A 13,890-nucleotide genomic window follows, 5' to 3' on the forward strand; every position below is an offset into this window, starting at 1 on the left:
AACTTAAGAATTGGGGAACCTAAAAGGTTCACTGCTTTTGGCCATTGCAAGGTTTTTGCACCGACACACACTAGGCAAAAGAAGGTCAGTATGTGTGTACAGCAATATGTTATTTGTCTTTTTTATGAGGTGTGGTTAGGAATGTACGTGAGCCGAGCAACTTTTTATGAGGTGTGGTTAGGGATGTACGCGAGCCGAGCTTCTCGCGAGTAGCTCAGTCAACGGCTTGGCTCGAACTCGGTCAAATCGAGTTCGAGCCGAGTTTCGAGTAGCTCGATTGGCGTTCGAGTCGAGTTTCGAGTCTCAAATTTTTGGCTCGAGGCTTGTTGAGTAGCTTGTCGAGCCGAGCTATTTAAATAATATATTTATAATTTAAATCATATATATGTATTATAATTATAAAATGACTATTATGGGTATAGGTTATACGGAATTTACAATATACTCTTCTTTATAATAAAATTTTATAAGGGTAAAAAAGTAATAACATAATTATAAAAATACCTAAAAAGAAAAAATGTCTAAAAAATGCCTCAGTTTTTTGGTCGAGTCGAGTCAAAAAACTTGATTAGACTCGGCTTGATAAGGCTTGACTAAGGGTCGAGCCTTATCGAGTCGAGTTTCGAGCTTAGAGCGAGTACATCGAGTCAAGTTTCGAGTATCAATTTTTTTGACTCGATCGAGCTCGAGCCTAGGGATATATGAGTCGAGTCGAGCTCGAGTATAGCACTACTCGAATCGAGTCTAATGATTTAAAAAATCGATTCAATTTATTTCTATCCCTAGGTACCACACCTAGGGATGTAATCGAGCCGAGTCGAGCTCGAGTATAGCACTACTCGAGCTTGACTCGGCTCGATTACATCCCTAGGTGTGGTACCTAGGGATGGAAATAAATTGAATCGATTTTTTAAATCATTAGACTCGATTCATATTTTTGTACTCGAATTCGAATCTTATATGAGTTCAAAATTTAAGTTAAAGTTTGATTCTAGAGTTCAAAATCTTCTTTAACTTTTTACTTTTAATATTACGTTATCAATATTACGTGTACAATATACAATAGAAATATAACTTTGCACCAAAATATTAATAAAAATATTAGAAATTATACGGGTCTCATTGAGCCTAAACGAGGTATAAGTTCGAATTCGATTCGACACCTTAATTGAATCTTAATATTTGTTCAAAGTCTAGCTCGAGTTGGTTAAAAAATCGAACTTGAATTGAGTTCATTAAGGCCTCGGTTGGTTTATCGCCCTGGTGCCATAAAAGAAAAAAGGGATGAAATACATGAATTATAACTCTTACTACAACAAACTGACTTTTGGGAGCGGTTTTTCAATGCATGTAACTCAAAGCTGCTGATCATATGAGACATCCGTGTGAAATTCAGTACAACTCACAAAAGCTGATGCCAATACTAGTATTCCACATTCATCCGGATCTTCTTTTGCTGCTCAGCAAATACTCAAATGGAGGATTCGAAAATTTTCCTTCAAGTAATAATTCAGCAACAGCTTTATACATGCCTTCAGTGAGGTGAACACCATCCCAGTTGATGTACTGAGAAGGGTTGGAGCAGGAAGTAGCCAAGGGTGAACCACAAGTGTTAAACAGATCAAAATTGTACAAACCAGATTTAGATCCACAGCAGGCTTTGAAAAGTTCTTTGATGCCGTATTTCTCGGGATTCTTTACCACTGAAGCATATGCATTCCAGTAATCTGCATACACTATCACAGCATTTGGGAACTTTTTCCTGAAATCATTTAACTTGGCTTGAAGAATGGTGTTGTGAGCATAGCTTTGTTTGTTTGAACTTGCCACACAGCCTAAAGTGTCCCTATCATTCTCAGCAGCCAGATACATGGTTAGTGTTAGGCACCCTGTTGGTGGCAGCCCTTGAACAACAAGATACTTCACTCCCTTGTTCAGAATGGCCTGTGAATTCAACACCAAAAATGGTACACATAAAGCTAATGACATCCATTATTTCTCCATTTCATTGTCCATCCTACTCGCCATAGCTAAGAAAAAGATGCTTGCACGAGTTTCAGGATAAGGATCAATTGATGCAAAACAAAGGGTATAACAAAAAGATAACAATTGAAACGTTCCTTTACAAATCAATAAACTACATATACCATCCATCAAATAATGAAATAATGTGTGCATTATTACCTCTAAGAAACGAGTCACACTACCAATGGCTAGCTTCTGAATTGTTGTGCCTGAGACAGAAGATCCAAGAGTATATGCATAATCATTTGCACCAATTTCACCAAGCCAAATCAAGGCATTATCAAAAACAGCTTTGCACTCTTTAGGTGTTGTTATTGAATTTTTACACCCTTTGGTTTCCAAAAATTCGTTAAACCAAACAAGCTGAGTTTGAAGTGACTGAGGGGTACGGTTAAGTGTGAGATTGTTCTTCACAAAGAAACTATAGATTATTGCAGTAGAGCCAGCAACAGCAAAATTAACACCATGAGATTTGTCTGCTGTTTTACTTAGATAAGGTGGCAAGAAAGGCAAAGAAAGTTGTTGAGCTAAAAAGTCAATCACCAACCTTCCATCAGAGTATCTGTTTGTGGGATGGTGGAAGAAAGTTTGGCCATAAGGAGAGCGTGACGCATAGAGGTATGCATTTGGACCAGTGGTTGAGTTGGTGTTGCCAGTGTCAGTGTAGGAATCTCCAAATGCATAAATGGACTTGAAAGGCGGAATTGGATGAGTTGCAGTTTTGGCAGATGTGGCACAATTGGTGACAGGGGATGACAGGATGATGAATGTAAAGGTGATAGTAAGGAGGATAAGGGAAGAAGCCATCACTTTTTTCAGTTAGATTTCAGAAGTTAGAACCTCACTGCTATCTTTATAGAATACTTGTGCCTCTTAGGAGAGACAAGTATTTACCATGTACATGTCTTCACCCTCCACCAAATCAATACAGAAGTTTCACTTCATATGAATAAAACTAAAGACCAAACTAAGAAAATGGAAGTGCATGTTTCTTTAGCTCTTTGATAATCATATATGCCGTGGAATATTGATTCATTATCTAGCTACTTTAAATCCATCTTCCGGAAAAGCATGTATAGGCCAAAAAGGTTTTCTAATTCAACACTAATAGTATCCTTATTTTGCTGAATTCATTCTCCATCCATCACTATCCAGCATAATCTTATTCTTAGTTCAGCTAATTGGTTGATCTAGATTACAGAAAAGGATGCCAATGAATTAAGGATTAACTGCTGAAGTAGTGGTGGGAATTGATGAAATCCATGAGTAGTATTTATGGAGGCAATTGACAGCAGCAACAGACATGATTTTTCCTTTCTACGTTATGGTTAGAAATTTATGGAGGTTGTTGGAAAGCTTGAGATCATAAATGTACATCCACCCCCTCCAACTGCTTCTTCGGTGATTTTGGAATTTGGTTGACTAGACCAACTGTAAGAAGGTGAAATGTAGTGAGCAGAGAACTGTTTCTTTGCATGGGATTGGGAGCTGCAGTAACAAGCTTCCAATATTCTGTGTGTCGGTTACCCTCTTTCTTAATTAATTAGAATCACATATCTCTTTTAATGATCTGCAGAGACAAATATTAATCATGTCTCACACGTATTTAAGTTTCAATTCGTTTTCTACAAAAGTTATTGTTGCTGCACTTAACAAAAGCTGGTGATACATCATTTGATTGAGTTTTTATGTGTCGAAGTATCATACAAAAGAAGGGATTGATAAGTGTCGAATCAATGATTTGATTTGTATGTTTGAACACAATGCGAACAATTCTTAGTCAGAATAAGATATTCACATACAAACGGTGAGTTTTAGAAGACATGTTGTAGTGTTTTGTTTCGTGAATTATGCTTATTTAGGAGTTATTATTATTTTTCACTTCTCTAAAATGCCCTTATTTAATGCACTTTTTTCTCGGTGAATATAATCTAATTTATTCACTAATTACTTTAATTCATGGTTTGAATGGTGCAGCTTTTTATCAATGTTGTTGTTGCAATTAATGTAAAAGTATAATGATTAGTTATGCTACTAATATTAATGTAAGGGTATTTTAGAAAAATAGTAGATTAGATTTACACTTTCAATAAAATTAACTAATTTTTCTCAGATTGTGTGCAAAAAAAAATCAAGACTTGTACATTTCACTACCCAGTCTATTGACAAGTGGCAATGACTAGACACACACCGAAAATGAAAACATGGATAAGTGATAAAAATAGACAAATTTTGTGCAAGTGAATGATAACGTCACTTTCGCACCCTCTCTACAATTATTTAATTGCATGTTGGTCCTAAGTTCCTTTAAGCCAAAGATTAATGAGGTTTTGCAATTACATGCAAAGTTATGTTATTTAAATGTTGGATTAATGATTTATACATTGACAGTGTATATAGCATCGTTATTGGATGCATGACAACTCATGTATCATGCGTCCAACCGTAATAGTGTATATATTATTATTGTACATAAGATTTACTCATGCATATTTGGTCCTTTGGGTTGAAAGGTTTGCAAGATTTAACCATTAAGACCAAATTACTACGCCAATTTTAGATGAGTTTATTGCCAAAATAACTCTCCTTAAAAAACATATACCCAAAATAATCTAATTTTAAAATTTATTATCATTATGATTCTTTTTTTGCCACATAGGTTACATATGTGCTAGGATAGAGATAGAGGCATGCTCCATTTCTTTTTCCAATCTAATATCTTCCTTGATTCTCTCTCTCTAAACCTTCCCATACTTCTTTTCTTTGCATTATCTTTCTCTTGTCAAACGTAATTCTGAGAAGTCAATATTTATATTAATAATATTTAAAACTTCAGTATCATACTTAATATTGTTCCGGTGGATAAAAATATTCTTCTAGAATTGATAATTTCAAGGTAAACAAAGATTATTCTCGTCTTTTTTATTGTGAAATTTATGGAACATTCCTATGGCCATCAAAAAAATGGTCATGAATGGTAAAGAAAAATGACGAGAAAGTGGTTAATTTTGATTGGTGAAGCTTGAAGTGCAGAGTACTGGTTCAAATATTTCAACTCTACTTGCAATTGGATCACGTATCTGTCTTGGAATTTTTTTTTCTTGGAAATTTATTATAGTTATACTATGATTGAGTGTTTTTTCAAGTTATTCTACTCTACTTAGAGATAAAGAAGAGACGTATGCTTATTTGTCTTCTTGATTCTCATAAAGTATAACTTTTTGTTATTTTTTTGGTTTGTCACCTATTTGAATGATTGCCAACTTATTTGAAACTTGTTTTTAGAACCCCATTAACTAATTCCATCTTGATTTTCTTTAATATTCTGAAGAATGGTTCCTGACTAGTTAGGAAATTGTGCAAATCATTAAGTAAGAGTTGAAGGAAAAAAAAAATATAAAGGTGAAACATCATGAACAATATTGAAAATATTCAATTGGAACTAGAGAAGAAAATTTCAACTTGATTACTTGTTGTAAAAGTTTTTTTCAAGGAGTAGGAAGGACAATATAAACAAATATCATAGCTTTGAAGTTGTTGTGACTTTTTCTTGTTATTGCTTACAATTTTCATTGAAATTTTCATTGTAATTTTTGTATTTTTAAAAAATTGTTTTTTTTTAAAAAATATATGCAATAATAGGTTTGATTCATTTCAAAAAAAATGTAGAGACCAATAATTGTAAGGTCAATAATGGTAGAATTTATTTTAAATAATTATAAGGAAATTATCAAAGTTATACTATTTTCTTGTGCCTCTATAATAAAAAAATTTAAATTTTTAGTTCATGTTAGAAACGATAGAGTAGATAAAAACTTTCCTTTCTTGCTATCCTATATGACAATCAGGATAATTAGGTGGCAACAATAACATCTTTATGGGATTAAAATTGGAAAGTGAATCAAATTGGGAATATTTTTTTAGAAAAGTGTTATTTTGGCAAAAAATTCAATTTTAGATAGTGAACTACGTCTGCTGCTAATGTAGTTGCTTGTCGAGCATTTGACAAAGTGACACCATCCATTTCAAATAGAATTTGTCCTGTGAACACACGAGCAACTCAACCCATATGATTTCCTTTTCCTCTTCCCATTCTTACTTAGTACTCCCGTAGGTTTCTCAATAATAGGGAGATCTGCGAGAACTCTTACGCATGTCTTACCATTTCTTTAGAATAGTCTGCTCATAGCAGTACGGAAGTGTCCAATTATAGCACGCGCTGCTTCAATGGCTCGATATGAAAGAAGACCTTTTTTTTTTAATCAAAGGATGATCTGACACCTCCTTTAATTTTTTTTTTTTTCACTATAGATAGAATTCGAACCCCATTTTTTTTTTTCACTATAGATAGAATTCGAACCTCGAACCTACAGTTCAAAGAAAAAGCTCAGTGGCTGATATGAAAGACAACCTAGCTCTACAACTTTTAGTGCCATATCTTCCAAAATCAAGTTATGGACGGAGCTTATGGTCTTGTTGCTTAGGAAGGGCCGAGCTATCCATAAACATATAAATGCACGCACACACTTATTTTTCCTCCTTCAACACTTACCTTATTTAATAAGCCAAAAACCTCTTTTGTAGATAGAGCCATCTAAGTAATGCTTAATAGACACCCGTTAAGATGTAATTAAGGTGCTAAATTTTTTACAAAGTAAAATTAATTAAGAAAAGTATATAAATACAAGGTAGAACAACAATTGTAGGTTGAGTATGAATTAAGTGCATTAATGAGAGCTCGCTAGGCACCTGTTCAAAAAAAACCCTTGTGAAGATTGCAAGACAAGCCCCATAAAATCATATATAAGATGGAGAGCATGTTCAGCACAAAATGTCATGTCAGACTAAGCTGTACTAATACAGCATTAAAAAGAACCCAAAAGAAATTACCTGCAAACATTAATCACTAATATTTACAAAAACCAATTCAGTTGCGCTACATTTTCCATGACCTAAAGGTTAGCGCGTATCAACAACAGGTAGTGGGATCATATTACAGAAACTTTAGCCATCATTTTACTAGAAGGCTCAGCATAAGACACTGCAACTTTTTTAACAATCACACCTCAACATTGGCTTTGTTCCCAGCTAAAATAAGAGAGATCTCCAATCCACGACTGAATGCTTGGTTAAAGAGGAGACGAGATTGGAAAGTGGAGATGAATGGGAACCAAGATAACATTGCAATTGGGGCGAAAATAATCATACCCATCCCGGCATCATACATTCGAGCAAACTCCTTGACTGATTCCCAGAGTCCTAAACTCCTCACTACTCTCTTCCACGTGATAGCAAGCTGTGTCAACACAACAAATACGATTTATGAACTCGAGATATAATCATATACAAAAGAACGTGACGAATCTGGCATTCCTGACATCCCCTGGAAAGTGCAAACAAATCTAAAGCACCTAAACTAATGAACTGATTTATGGCGGTATACCACCACATAATAAAGTCATAATTGTTCGATTTACCTAAAGAAGTATTAATAATTGCACTCATAGGAGGAAAAAATTAGCATGTTTCAACTCAATTTACTTACACATATGATGAGCCATCCAGTAGCAATAAATGCAAGGATGCTAGCAAACAAGTCTGGAACAGAGAGTTTAGTGAACACCACGACAAGGACTAGGGCTGCAATAAGCGCCAAGGCTGTAACTCCCTGAGTGAATCGGAGCATCAGCTGGAAGTTTGTGGATTTTTTAGGGGTAAAAGTAAATATCTGCAAAAGGAAAAGACAATGAATTATTGGTACCTAAGACAGCAGAAAAAGAACAACTAGTATGCTGTATACCACACAATAGAGAAAACTTCGAGGCATAAAAGAAAATTTTCATCAAGGCACAAACCTTGAAGATCAAGACTATTCCAACAAGTACGACCCAAGAGAAGCCATAGATCTGAAGAATGAGAGGAGATGTTAAGATCAATGAAAAGGAGAAAAAAGAAAAGAGAAGGAAAAAAAAAAATCAACTATTGATGCAACTGGAATTAATTATGCAAACCTCACAAGCATATCACCTAAGACATCATATTTACGAAGATGTGGAAAGTGCTAAACATTGGATATCAGACAAAGAAAGGCACCATAGGGGAAAACTTTCGCTTGTTCAGGTCCTTCTTAAAGAGATACGTGATAACATCATTTCCAACTAAGCATCAGAAAAAAATAAGTATCCAATCTTGCAGGTTTGCTGTTCACAATAGCCAAGTCCTCAATCTACTATTAGCAGTAAGGGAACAAACCAAATTTTCCCTTCTCAGTATCAGAATATGGGACTGCTAGAAACCAGTTCTTCGCTTTTAGGTTGAGATAATTGTGCGGCATAAGAACTAAAATGTCTCACATCATAATGAAAGGTTATATTCTGATTTCAGAAACTGGGTTTCCACTCTGGATGAGCTGGCATAAGAACCAACTAAGTGGAAGCAGTCAGGGCCAATGATTAGAAATGGTAAGACAATTTATCACCAATTCCCAAAATTTAACAAAGTTCACAGAATAAGTAATATATTATCATTAATTAAGCTATCAAACTAAAAAATCTAACTTAGTATAATAGAAACATTTGCCAAGAAAGCTTAGAAAAGTATTACCGCAAGTGAAGTGTGCTTCCCAGTTAGATTAAGTTTGTATACAATGCCATACTGAAACATGAGAAACCTCGAGCTCAACATGGTCTCAAGTATACGACCTCTCCAAGTCTGGATATGCATCTGTGGCAAAAAAAGACACAGAAAAACTTTGAATGAGAAGAGAGAAAACGAAGGGTAAACATAATGATGTTCTCCTCCTAGTCCTAGACACTTCTCCACTCCAAATAGTAAAAAAGAAGGGAGCCTAGAGCATAAGCTCAAAGAAAGGCCTTGCATGTGAAAAAATAGTAATGAGCATATTAAGTCAAATCAATGTGATTGCAAAGTAACAAATAAACCTGTTTTATGGAAGAGGGCACCCCGGGCGAGGAGGGGAGGGATGGAGGGAGGGGTATAGGGTCGAAGCAGAACTCCAACAGAAAATATAAAGACAGGCTTGTTAAGCAAAACATAGCTCATGTGCAACTTTATGTGGATTGAAAATGGTACAATTTGCGTTGCTACTAAACATAGAAAAACATTCGCGTGGGGGAGGGGGGTGGGGGTGGTGTTGGAGGGGGCTGGGGGAAAAATCTCATACGAAACCTGTTCTTCATCCCACCAAGACTCCCAGCTATTGTCACCCTTAACACCAACTCCGCCTTTATACATAAGCCAGCTTGTCCAATCATCAAAATCCTCTACAGTCCTGCACAGAACATGCAAAGTCTGTAAAAATTACCAAGAAAAAGATGAGCACCTTAATTGCTCACAGATTAAAAGGATTAAGAGAAACTTCACTAAGAAAATTATTATTTATTCATTTCAGCAGTGGTTAACACCTTTGAAGATGCATTACAATGCCTTCTATTCTTGTTATGATCTTAATTCAGATTGATTCAGGTCTGTTGGATTAAGCTCACTTTATTTTAATATTGTCAAGGTACTTAGTAATACTCCTGGAATTCCATGACTTTTACAGAAAGTAATTAATCTGCTCATCCAATAGATGGGTCCTTGTAGGAATTAATGTCTTAGCTGGAGCAAGGTTCAGTTTTAGGAGTTTAGATTTGTAAGATCTCTCTTTCAATTATTTGAAATATAATTCTTTGCAATGAAGTATACTCTTCTGGATATCCATCTCATATTGGATGCCAAAGTCAGGCTGCAGGTCAGTCAGCCAGTGAGGCTAGTTCCCTATCTAGCCTTCTCCTATTCTAAGCGATCCAGTTACCAGTTTGATTCCATATTACTGCCAAAATCGTCCATTGTTTTGGCCTTGAAACCTCTCTGAAGCTTAGTCGTAAAACCTTAGAGAATGTCTTAGTTATTCATTCTGAAACCCATTTTAGGTCCATTTCAGGGGACACCGATTAAGGTTGTCTAAAGCTCGTGCATCAGATTAATTATCAGATTACCTAACATTCCATTGCAGAAAAAGAATAAAAGAAAACACCTATTAAAAAATCCATTCAAGCTAAACAATACTATAAAGGAAATCTTACTTTTGCCATTCAAATCCTGATGGGTTGAAGATATAAGGAGCAAAGAGCCAAGAGATTACGAGGAACCAACTGCTTAGAGTAATAAGAACAAATGAAACACCACCTCCGTCTATATACCCATAGGCAATGTAAACAATAAGAAGCAATGCTATTTCCAGCCTGCAGACATGTTTATAAACAACAAAATAAGTAACTCAGTTTAATAGACCGAAGAAATATACATTTGAAAGGGCAGTCTGATTAAATAAATGTAACTCACGCCTTAACAAAATGGCTTCTTGAATAAAGCCGATAATTCTCAGCAAACTTGATGTGTCGGACAACAAAGCCTCTTCCAGTAGCTCGATACTGTTGAGTTTATTGAAAGATACATGATCAACCATATCCATACCATAAACGTAATTATCAACTATATCCTATATACCTCTCTGCACCTCCATGAAGGATAGTAGAACATTGAAAGAAAAACAATCAACTATATCAATGCCATAAAACAAAATTATCAGATATGTCCTATATACCTTTGCACCTCCATGAAGGATAGTACGCCCAAAATAATGAGTTCTAGTTCCTAAAGAAAACGTGAAGAAGACAGAACAAAGCTGAAGCTGCATGGTAATGAAATCGAATATAGCCTGAAAAAGTATAACATAGAACATATGTTAGTGTAGCTTCAAGTTGTAAAACAAGGATGATACATTAGACATGCTATGTGAGATAAAGTAAATTAGGGATCAGAACACTTGAAAAATGAGAATATGCTGGATATAAGAAGAAAGCAATTAGAAAAATATGAGGCAGAAATCTGTTAAGGGAGGAGAAAATAGATGATGGGAAAACCTTCAACAAGCCCCGCTCTAGTATGAAGCCCACTACCATAGGAACAGCAGTGAAAACCCCAATTTGGACCAAGAATTGAGCATTTAGAGCAGCATCTAAAGCAGTGTTACCAAGCAGTTTAGCTTCTCTTGAAATTCCTCGATCTACTCCAGAGAAAGCCTGAATAATTTCAGAGAAAAGATGCTGATCAAATTGTTGCATATATTAAACACCAGTAGCTAAACTGACCAACAGATGATCCCAACTGAACCAATAGACATGTAAACTTGAAAAAAACCAATGCATTAAAGAAACTAATCCCCAAGTATCTTGATGCACGTGAATTCTTCTACTTGCTTTATTGCGAAACACAAGAGCTAAATTGCTGAGCAGACAAAGAAAGTGTAACTTCAGTTCTGACATCCAATAATTTCCATCTCTTAGTAAGGCTGAATCACACCTAATATGGGCTTGTAATCTTTGGATGCATGTTGGTAAAGAACCCACTCAGCTACCAAGACGACCAAGTAAATGGAGCTAGCAACCCCTTCTAGATCTTTATTACTAAAAACACAAGCATTAATCTTATGGACAAAGAGACATACAGACAGACAGACTCAGACACACACAAAAGAAATGTATCATGGTACTTAACATAGTACAGCTATTTCCACAGAAGTCATCGTAGTTCCCTCATATAAGATTACAATCTCACAAGTTACTGAAAACAGATGCACTTGCTCTAAATTCTAAAAATTTAACTCTAGAAAGACAGAGTCAGTCTCCATCTGTTGAACTATCAGATTAATAATAGCATGAAGTAGTAGTAAAACTTACCAGATATGCTCTTCCATAGAGAAATATATAAATTGTAAGAACAGTCATCTGCAATAGAAGAAAAGAGTTATGAGGCAATGCATATTTTCTGCACTATGCACTAAATTTAGACACAAGGTGCTGCAAAAGTTGCATATGGAAAAAAATACCATAGTGCAAACATAAAAACCAACTGTCGTGAAGTAGAAAGACAGCATTCTAAAGAAATCGAGTAATTGTCCCAGCCTATACACATCCCTGCTCAGAACTTGCTCTCCATTTCCACCAGCCACCTTGCCTTCAAATAAGGCAATTTGGTTTAAACCAACATCTCTTCCCTTTCCAACCTACACAATTACCAAGTAATAAGATCACAAGGAAAGAGCAACACTGGCAATTAAAATGCGTACCTTCAATGAGTAAATAAAAGATCAACTGTCGCACCTGAATATACTCATGGTGAGTAATATTTCCCTGCCTAAGTGTGGAATTAAACCCTATATATGTGGAAAAAATCTGTTTAGAGAGGCATGCAATACACAGGTAAAAGCACGGCAAGAAAATGCTAAAAGGCTAAATTCTGATGCAGAAAAAAATGCACTGCTGAAGATCAATAAAAAAATTTGCACAAGAACTAGCAAGCAGTTGACAAGTTTACTGTGTAAGATTCTTAATCATATCCCTTTTATGGTAAAAAAATGTAACTCATTAGCAATCGGTAATAAATGATTAAACAAATAAAATAAATGGGACTAGAAATACAATAATCTTCCAGATTATGCAACATTACAGCGTGGGCACATATTGTTGAGCTTAACAATAGATTATCAAATTACATTTTTTGCCAGCAGTATGAATCCCCACAAGCAGCAGATAAGGTTTAGCAGGTTAATATGATATTTGAGCCGTCAACAAAAACTTTTAATAGCCTTCTCCAAACCACCTTTTCGAAACACAGTTCCAGTAGATTAAATAGACCCAACAGCAGCTAAGCAAGTTCATAATTTTCGAATGCACACACCTTTTGACTTTTTACATTAAAAAAAACTCAAAGTTTTGTTTGAATAAATCGGTGCTACTCTTCTCTGCAGGCACAAGTCACTTGCTAGGTCAAGATTTCGAACTCAAAACAATTGTCTGCTTGTCAAAAAAAATAATTTTTTAATTTATAAAAGACTTATTCACAGTAGAGCACTAAAGAAGCAATTGGCACCACAAGATATTCACCACCATCTTCACTTACCTGCATATATATCTTCACTGATGTTAATTATGCGCGATGCCTTACTAATGCCACCTCGAGTAATATGAAAAATTCGATCAAAGACGTCTGGATGACCATAGTGCATACGCACTCTGCAAGGTTTTGTTCAGAGTGTTTTGATAATTATATTCACATTCTAACTTCAGAAATTAAAAAAAAAAGAAGAAATGAACCAGAAAAAATGCAATTTAATATTGTACTGTGGACTTATGATGCATTACTAAGCAAATGTAACTGATAAATAATAAAAGTTTCCAACAATATAATATGCATAAAGAAGACACCATACATCTCAAAACTGGCAAGCACAACAGAGAAAATAAACTAACTCCAAGTTTATTTTATCACCGTTTTATAAACAATGTCACCAAAAAGATAGAAGGGCGAAGAGCTCTTTCCAAAAGAAAATGATCCATCTTCTTGCAGTAGAAAACTTGATAGAAAATCTAGGCTTTTTTTTCTAAAAGGTATACGGCTAGCTGATTCAACAGGGAAAGGGAAAATATAGTTCAAGAAGAATCCAATAAAGCATTTAGTATTTTTGTATCCAGGTTATTTATCATCTTTGACCATTTAGACATATTCACATACACCACGAATGAATACAGATGGAGGAAAAGGAGGAAAATCTTAATCACTGACAAAAAATGGTAATGTTTTCTGGTGTTGGAATCTACTGTAAAAAGCATATATACAAGGGATTGTCCTAGTAAGAGAGACAAAGATGATTCAGACACCCATACTTAAGATATAAATAAGTAATACACAACACTAACTTTCAAAAAATCAAAGCCTTGTGAGGTTATCTTATTCTTCCCTTGCTATTATTCTTCCCACACTTCAGAGGAATTTTGTCATATTCTGAATTTTGTCATATTT

The 13,890-nt window shown here is 35.1% G+C and overlaps 2 protein-coding genes across 4 annotated transcripts in view; both read right to left on the bottom strand.

The window, feature by feature from the left end:
- Window positions 1-1,321: 1,321 nt before the first annotated feature.
- Window positions 1,322-3,213, bottom strand: LOC140006021 (GDSL esterase/lipase At3g48460-like). Its single transcript, XM_072047542.1, has 2 exons — window positions 2,185-3,213; window positions 1,322-1,944 (listed from the first exon to the last, which is right to left on the bottom strand). Exons 1-2 carry the CDS (start codon window positions 2,830-2,832, stop codon window positions 1,438-1,440), a joined length of 1,155 nt encoding a protein of 384 aa, XP_071903643.1. The 5' UTR covers window positions 2,833-3,213; the 3' UTR covers window positions 1,322-1,437.
- A 3,587-nt stretch (window positions 3,214-6,800) lies between these two features.
- The window catches only part of LOC140003925 (callose synthase 10-like), a 38,666-nt gene continuing 31,576 nt past the window's right edge, over window positions 6,801-13,890 (bottom strand). For 2 of the 3 annotated variants that reach the window (XM_072047543.1, XM_072047544.1), the window contains 13 exons: window positions 12,991-13,103; window positions 12,192-12,244; window positions 11,918-12,094; window positions 11,769-11,816; window positions 10,953-11,111; window positions 10,634-10,747; window positions 10,372-10,460; window positions 10,113-10,271; window positions 9,214-9,316; window positions 8,629-8,748; window positions 7,881-7,931; window positions 7,571-7,753; window positions 6,801-7,321 (listed from right to left, as the gene is read on the bottom strand). In XM_072047543.1, coding sequence (XP_071903644.1) covers window positions 7,085-7,321; window positions 7,571-7,753; window positions 7,881-7,931; window positions 8,629-8,748; window positions 9,214-9,316; window positions 10,113-10,271; window positions 10,372-10,460; window positions 10,634-10,747; window positions 10,953-11,111; window positions 11,769-11,816; window positions 11,918-12,094; window positions 12,192-12,244; window positions 12,991-13,103 — 1,606 coding nt within the window. In that variant the 3' untranslated portion in view covers window positions 6,801-7,084. Of the gene's footprint in view, window positions 7,322-7,570; window positions 7,754-7,880; window positions 7,932-8,628; window positions 8,749-8,966; window positions 9,317-10,112; window positions 10,272-10,371; window positions 10,461-10,633; window positions 10,748-10,952; window positions 11,112-11,768; window positions 11,817-11,917; window positions 12,095-12,191; window positions 12,245-12,990; window positions 13,104-13,890 lie in introns of all 3 variants that reach the window. The other variant, XR_011813571.1, reaches the window with a different exon arrangement.

The sequence above is a fragment of the Coffea arabica genome, chromosome 4e (genome assembly GCF_036785885.1).
Source record: "Coffea arabica cultivar ET-39 chromosome 4e, Coffea Arabica ET-39 HiFi, whole genome shotgun sequence".
In the NCBI taxonomy this organism is placed as follows: Eukaryota; Viridiplantae; Streptophyta; class Magnoliopsida; order Gentianales; family Rubiaceae; genus Coffea; species Coffea arabica.